This window comes from Centroberyx gerrardi, chromosome 22 (assembly GCF_048128805.1).
Source record: "Centroberyx gerrardi isolate f3 chromosome 22, fCenGer3.hap1.cur.20231027, whole genome shotgun sequence".
Taxonomy (NCBI): domain Eukaryota; kingdom Metazoa; phylum Chordata; class Actinopteri; order Beryciformes; family Berycidae; genus Centroberyx; species Centroberyx gerrardi.
Window position 1 is genome coordinate 22,539,204 of NC_136018.1, and position 7,980 is coordinate 22,547,183.

General features: G+C 41.3%; 1 protein-coding gene across 1 annotated transcript in view; it reads left to right on the forward strand.

Annotated features, from left to right (window-relative positions):
• Window positions 1–4,089, forward strand: part of lancl2 (LanC lantibiotic synthetase component C-like 2 (bacterial)) — a 40,545-nt gene extending 36,456 nt beyond the window's left edge. Inside the window, exon 9 of the mRNA XM_078291483.1 lies at window positions 821–4,089. Within this exon, the coding sequence (XP_078147609.1) occupies window positions 821–897 (77 nt within the window). The 3' untranslated portion in view covers window positions 898–4,089. The remainder of the gene's footprint in view (window positions 1–820) is intronic.
• Window positions 4,090–7,980: the final 3,891 nt, after the last annotated feature.

Below are 7,980 nucleotides of genomic sequence, written 5' to 3' on the forward strand. Positions count from 1 at the left end.
TTCCAAAGCCTTTGCCTTTCCATCAAGGCAAAGGGCGGCTACTTTAAAGAATCTAAAATATACAGTGAGATTGTTTTGATTTGTTTAACACTTTTTTGGTCACTGCATAATTCCATTTGTGTTATTTCATAGTTTTGATGTCTTTACTATTATTCTAAAATGTGGAAAACAGTAAAAAATAAAGAAAAATCTGGTGGTCTCCAAACTTTTGACAGGCAGTGTATGTTTCCATTTAACTGTCAAGCGAATTTTAAAAGCGAAATAAGTAAGATTTGTACTGCTCCATTGCACAAAATGAATATATCTGAAGGGGATTGAAGGAGTTTGTTGGTCGATACCAATTACTCAGCGATTACTTGGTCAGATGCTGAGATTTCTAGCTTGCAAAACTCACTTTACAGCCTTTTTTTTTGGAACAGACCCCACCCCATTGGAGTTTTAAGACACTCCTTTTGGAACATCCAAAGCCACTCGAACCATTCATCAGGCTGCTACATCATTATTCCACAAATGCATTTCCATTGCTCTTTAACACATCATTTCTGTATCGACAAAAAACATTTCCGCCTCTAGTGAGCGTTAAACTTTGTGCGATATTGAGGAAATATTATCAAATTTTGCCGATTCCATTCCGCTTTTCTCTTTCGATACATCACATACTTGATGGAAACCCAGCTATTTATGTCTGTGTGTGTGGCGTCTCTCTATTGTTGGTTCATCTGGCACAGAACTTTCAGTTGATAGTTGGTGAAATCATTAGAAATTCCCATCCCTATTCTCTTTTTCTAGCTAGCAGTAACGGATGTGTTTCTCCTCTCAGGTATGGCGGGGGCCATCCACTACCTGTCAGAGCTGGCGAACCCCGAAGCGTCCCGTTTCCCCGCCTTTGAACTTTGACCTGCCTTCCCCCCTGTAGACTGAGGAATGCCGAAGAGTGAAAGGGGACGAAATGGTGGAAGGAAATTGAAAGGTGGTTGGTGGAATGCTGGACAATGATGTATTTGCGTTACAGATTTCCAACCTTGGCCAAAGTGAGCAGTGACTGAATGAGACTGAAAAGAGAAAGCCAGGTTGGAACTGAGTTTAATTGATCCGGTTGTTTGTTTAATGGAGCGAACAGTTGATTTGTTCTTGGGATTGAACAAAGACATATACCAAAAGAAAAAGGGAAAATTGACCTAAGATTTTTTGGGGACAAAACTACAGCCTGAAAGTTGTTGATCCAGTGAAAATAAAAGAAACGGACCAATCAGGCGGATAGTGGATCCAAGAACATGATGTTGATTTGATATTTTTCATCATTGAAGACGGACAGTTGTTTCTTCTGCAGTGGGGCTCATTATGGTAAGACTGACAAAGCTTCTGGATTCCCCAGCCTCGGGGCCCCTGTCCTCCCCCTCTCCTCTGTGGCATGAGGGCAGAGACATGGACCCCTGTCCCCCAGCCCCTCCTCACCCATTAAAATCTGTTGCCAGCCGGCATGGACGCAAAAAAAAAGAACACACCCCAAGCCCTCAGCCTTTAATACTGTAGCACCTAGGCCAAGAAAGGGGGTGGGTGTGAGTGAGTGCGCGTGTGTGTGCGTGTGTGTGTGTTTGAAGTGAGCTAAAGCTGTTTTGGTATCTCCACACCTCTGCATGCTCGTCGTAATCGGCTCTTGGTGCCTCTTATCCTGTCAATGTAGTGATTTCCTCTTCCTGTGTTTTCTGGTGTGCTGTTAAATAGAAATATATTATTTCAATTCTCCAGGCATTTGTCACACAGTGGGAAAATGTTTCTCTATTATCACCTCAGTTAATAAACAGGTGAAAACTAGCTTAGTGCTAGTTTCACGCTGGTCTGTTTTGTCTGTGAAGCTGACCCATGTAACAGCTTAAAGTATCAAACCCAAGTGTATATTCATAATTTCTAATAATTCCCAGCATCTATGCTAAGTTGACATCACACAGATGACAAAAATCAAGAAGACCCAAGGCAACCTGCTTTGGCCAGTACATGATTTTAGCCACAGAGATGGCAACATGTAATGACCAGTGTGGTAACTGCCACAGGTGAATGAAACTGAATGAGCATCCAAACTAAATAGAGGTCTATGAACACTGTACCCAGAAGTCCTTATGGACAAACCAACGTGTAGAAGCACTCCACCTAGTGGCGAGAAGTGGGGGTGCTGGCAAATTTTATCCCATAATGTCACAAGTGCCCAATGAATTGAAATAAGTTTGATTCATAGTATGAGAGCAAACAAAAATTTCTACATTTGTCCCTCTACCTGAAAACAGCTTGTTTGCATTGTTAGCATTTCCATTGAAACCACTTGTTAGCTTGCATCTAGCAGCACGCATTGGCTAATTTAAGTTCCAAAGCTTTTTCCCCACTGTGTGACAAGTGGGGAAAAAAATCTATGAACATTGTCCCCAAAAAATGTCCTTATGGACATACCAACACATGGAAGCACTCCACCTAGTGCCACTATGTGCACCCATTGTTTTAAAGTGGGGGTGCTGGCAAATTTCCAAGCTATTTTTTCACTAACTGAAATGGAAAGGCAGAAGGAATGATCCCATAATGTCACAAGTGCCCGATGAATTGAAATAAGTTTTATTCATAATGTGAGAGCAAACCTTCAATGTGCTGAAAAAAGTCTCTACATTTGTCCCTCAGCTACCTGAAAACGGCTTGTTTGCATTGTTAGCATTTCCGCTGAAACCAGTCAAGCTAGCTTGTTAGCTTGCATCTAGCAGCATGCATTGGCTAATTGAAGTACCAAAACTTTTTCCCCACTGTGTGACAAGTGGGGGAAAATATTAAAAAAAAAAAAATAAGGTATCCCCATAGCTAGGTGTGCTGACACACGTTTTACTGTCCCATGATGGTTTAATGCTGTTTCAGAGGCTTTTCCACCCTGCCAAGAATAGAATTCTCGGCGAAACACAGAATACCTGTAAATTTTTGGTAATTTTTGGCATGAACATGGTCAAATTTAAAGATATTGAATATCGGTACCAAATACCAGCTTTCGGCATCTTCAGCCCAAACATATTGGTTTCAGCCTTGAAAAACCCATGTCGGTCGAACCCTACCCATCGCCATAACTTCCCTACCACACCGTCTCCTAATCTCGCTTTATTTGACCGATTGCCCTTCTTCCTATTTTACCTAGCTAGCTACCCTCACTTCTCTTCCTGACCTTACCTACTAATGTCGCATTCATGTGCATGTCGGATGTACGTTTCTACACGTTGTGAAGTCGGACACCCACACATTCATGTGTTTTTTTGGTCGGGAAAATAAAACCAAAAATTTGAATACGTATTGCGTAATATGTATTGTTTGGTTTACTTCTGACAGCTGCGTGCCTGAGACCCGACTATTACATGCTAGTTACATTAAACTTAAATTTTGGTAGATGAATAGTTTCTACCATCAACAACAACAGAGTGATGTTGTTGTCAGCCTTGTTGGTGAAGGCAGCTACTTCACAACTCGGCCATTTTGTGCACCATGTAGAAACCCCAGTTGCAGTCCCCGTCAGTGGCCGACTTGGGCGGGGCGTTCAAGCGGTACTTCCCGATGGGAAAGTTGTATATCCGATAACCCCGACAGCACATGAATGCGCATAAATATCTTACTCTCTTGTTGGGGATCTTGTCACGGTTGTCATTGCATGAGGATAATGTCACATGTAATAATAGCCTGGGAATATGTGTGTGTGTCTCTCAGTGCGTGTTACGAGTTAAGCCAATGTGCTCGTTCGACTCTGTACATCAGTCAGATGAAACGGTGTCTTTCATTTTCTGGTCCGGAGTTCTTCGGTGGTGATTCGTGTCCTGGTCACAGCAGCGAGGACTCTGTGGACATTAGTGGAAAAGTGTTTGACCTTCGTCCTCGTCGTTGTATTGAATGTGTATTTTTTGTTGTTTTTTTCCTCCCCCAAACTCCCAGGCTTCAGCGACAGAGCAGCAGTGTTAAAATGTCTCAACCATTCTTTTACCTGCTTCTTGGCTAGCCAGTGCTTACAAAAGTCAAGCGACAATTTCATGCAAGGTTTGATATTGTTGGAAATAAAGAATGAATAGAACAACTTTTCTTGTTTGGTTGGTTTCTTCATATGCAAATACATATTTTCTCAGGGATTTATGCCATGTGCACGTCATATCAGACGAACAGGATCTTGTTATGCCTTGAAACCGTTCACATGTTTAATTCATTGGAACGCCCACATCTAAAATCTTTTTTATTTCTGAATTTAAAATCAACCATAAACAAACTGCAGCAGACATTACTCACTTTCTGCAAGTAAACTGTATTAATTACAGAACGGTTTTCATGACGCCTTGTTCTTGGTGGAAAATACACTTGTCATTCCCATTATTGCTCCAATGTCCTGTCCTTTGCCAGGTAATTTTATTGTCTAGAAACTGATTACCTTGGATGGTTAGACCACCCAGGGACACTACCGACAAATTTTTAATTAATGCGCTCACCCAGGAGCATAAATCATGATAACAGTACGACACAAATTGGTGTGGCCTATAATTAAATATCAAAGATGACTGTGCAGGGTGTTCTTCTCTACACAAAGCAATTAGAAATTAATGCAATCCAGACATTTTTGATGGTCAAAACATCCCAAACCTAAACTTGTAATTGTTCTAAATCTATGTATTTTTTTCCATATGGGTTATTATTTCTTAGCTCATTAAAAAAAGTAACTAAGTTTAGACTATTTTCATGACACTTTTTGGTGATGCATCCAGTGAGCTAAGGTAAACTAAGCTAAACTGAACCCTTCAGTTCAAAGGATGTTTAGAGAGAAGTAACCAGTGTACCATCTTACTTCTTAATCAAGTCAGTTGTTTGAAATTGCAATCAAATTGATCTACTGAATTGTAGATAAACTCAAAACAACAGCAGTCACTTTTGTAACGGCTGTTTATGTGTGTCTTTCTTTGTAAAAAAAATCACAATACAGACCATTGTGTGAATGTTATATAAGCTTTAATTACGCCCACTTTGTGCCTTTTCACACATACCGGCTTCTATTGCGTTTGGTTGTATGTTCTTTTAAAGTTCTTTAGTCATCCAGGGCACTAATACTTACTGATGAGTCAGACTTGGAACAACTTGGCTAACAGAATCTGGATTAACATATCAAATTGTGTTAATAAATGTCAGGAAAATGTTTCTGATGTCAGAAGGGATATACTATATAAGCCAGTTGCATATATCTTGATATTTTTTTTTTATCTCTCTTGGTATATTTTCTCTCTTTGGTATTGTAGCGTCCCGGGGAATAGGGGCGGGGAGAAGCCTCCCAGCATGCCCTGGGGGGCATTAGAATTGTTAGTTTGTTAGTCATGTTGTTGTGTTGCCACATTACTTAGTGTTGCTAGTTATTCCTTGTTCCTTTTCTTGTCGGCTGAGACTTTTATGTTGGATTTCATTTCACACATTGTTAAACCATGACGAAGGGTGTGTGTGAGTTTAGTGACCTGCCCTCGGTACGAGGAGGGAGGTGCTCTGTTCTAAATGGTGAATTGTGTGTTACTTGCCAATAAAGACACACGTTTGAGTGATGTAGATATCTCTACGTCTATTCTTTTAAGTAACGATCCACTGCTCGCTACAGTATATTTTAAAGGTCCCATACCATGGAGAAACAGGATTCCCCTTGCCTCTTTGATTATAAAGGAGTTGGATGGTCTATCTAAACATGGTGAAAGTATCAAAACGCACGGTCGCCAACTAAATCCACACAATCCTCAAGACATAAAATAAAACACTGGAAAGTGTAGAATATGGGACCTTTAATATTGTATACATTTTTCCTTTTTTCCATGCCTCAGCATGTTCTGCTACTGTTATTTTGCCCACTCATAATGCTGTAGATGATTTTTTGCATGCTTTCATTCATACATTTAAACTTAATGTTCTAGTGTTGAAATAGTTAGTCCAGTCAGACCACTCATGTAAACAGATTATTGAGAATGAATGCAAATATAGATACAGAGTTCAGTATGGCGTCTTGGTTCTGATCCTGTCACTCCCAGTGAGCATACATCTAAGCTAGGCAAATGAGCAGGGAGTGACAATAGGCAACTTTCCCCCTGGGGGAAACCTAGAATCAGAAGCTGCGTTTCATTAGTCATTTAACAGGCCTCCTTCACTTCCCCTTGGCACTTGGTAATATGTAGCACCATATGTAACGCGAGTGGCCACTTGCACAGCAAGGGGGCGGAGGCTGAGGGGGAGCAGAATATTTGAAATGGAACACACTTGCCCTTAAGCAGGCATAATAATTAATAATAAGAATAAATAATAACACACAGAACAATGAGTAATAAAATATTGCAGATGAGTTAATTTCATAAATATATCTAAATCCTCTAAATATTCTTTGTTTACTTACATTTATATATATCACCTGTACGTGCACTGGAAATGACGGACGATCACAATGCATCCTGGGAAAGATGCGCTTGTGAAGTCTACACCGTTGCTGACTCGCTCCCTCGGCCCTTGAAGGGTCGAGCTCAGAAAGTTCACTTGAGTTATCAGAGTAATGGAACGGACCTTAAGTTGGAGGAGGGGATTCCCCCGAGGGGAAGTCAACGAGGGCAGGTTGAAACGACTAATGAAACGCACCGAGAGCCTACAGGTGGGTGGTGGGTGGAGGTGGGGATGATGAAACGGTGTGGTGAGCAGCAGTGATCAGCAGTCTGAGCAACATAGGCAATACAAGAGAGTGAGCAAGTGTATTTGGTAGCTAATTAGTAGTCTTATTGCAAGGGCGGTGCTGGAGTTACGACTAACCAATTTCACCACAGAGATAAAAAATAAAATAAATTAAAAAAAGTTTCATCTTATCTTAGCATTGGAGTGCTCCCCACAAGTGAATGTGAAAATCAACTTGGATTTCTTGGTGTTTATAATCAGCCAAGGTGATAAGAGCCTACATACACACAAAGCCCCTGGGTCTAGTCTACTTAGAAGATAAAAAGCAATTTTAACTGGAAGGTTGCAACACTAAAGATGAATAAAGAGTGATTCTCTGTACAGAGAATAATCCCCATCACATTTTTTGATAGTGTCATCATGCCCAGCTGTTTTTGTAAAGTGCAATTTTTCTCCTTGAGGCAGGAAGTGTAAGTACTGTAGTCAGACCCGTTGCTATGGGCGGGCCTTAGGGGGCCGGGCCCACTCCCAAAAGTGCTAGTGCCCCCCCACTGGCGCACAGATATAGTTTGAAATTTTTTTTTTTTTAAATTAATTATAGTATTTTTCTGTTAAAAAATTCAAATTACGTACTAACTTTATATTCCTTATAAATGAAGACATTAAAATAGAGAAACAATGGTGTGTTTTTGTTTGATGGGGTTCTGTTATGTGAGCAACAGCCTATCACGCGCGGCCGTACTGAAAAAGGAAGTTACGCCAATGTAGCGGTGCCGGTGGAGCTGAGCTGTTTTTCCCAGTAGGATTGCTTTTGCTATTTGCTTAACAATGGACATTCGTAAATGGTTTAAATCGCCAGTCTCTTCCAACTCCTCTAACGTTATATTGGAGGAATCAGATTCCGCCTCCAAATCGGACACTGCACCCAAGCCCCGTGATGTTGATGGCGGAGATGGCGCCGCCGGAATGCAGCCTAGCAGCAGCAGCGGTCGCACCTGCGGCGGCCGCTGATCTGAGACCAGCCCGACTAGCCTTGCTGCTGCAACCACGGGAACGGTATTTGGACCACAACTGCCTGTTGGATTATCGGTGGATGACCTTGGCACGGTATCTTTAGGCTGGTCGTATTTGCTGTTGATGGTTTAACGTGATGATCGCATCGGTCATACTGTATCTTATTTGCAAGTGCACTGATTGCGGTGCCAACCTCCCCCGTTTAGTCATTGTATCTCTGGCATCTATTCATTTTCTAAAGCCAATTGTTTACAAAACCTTGTAAGTGCGCCTGATTGGTGCCAATTG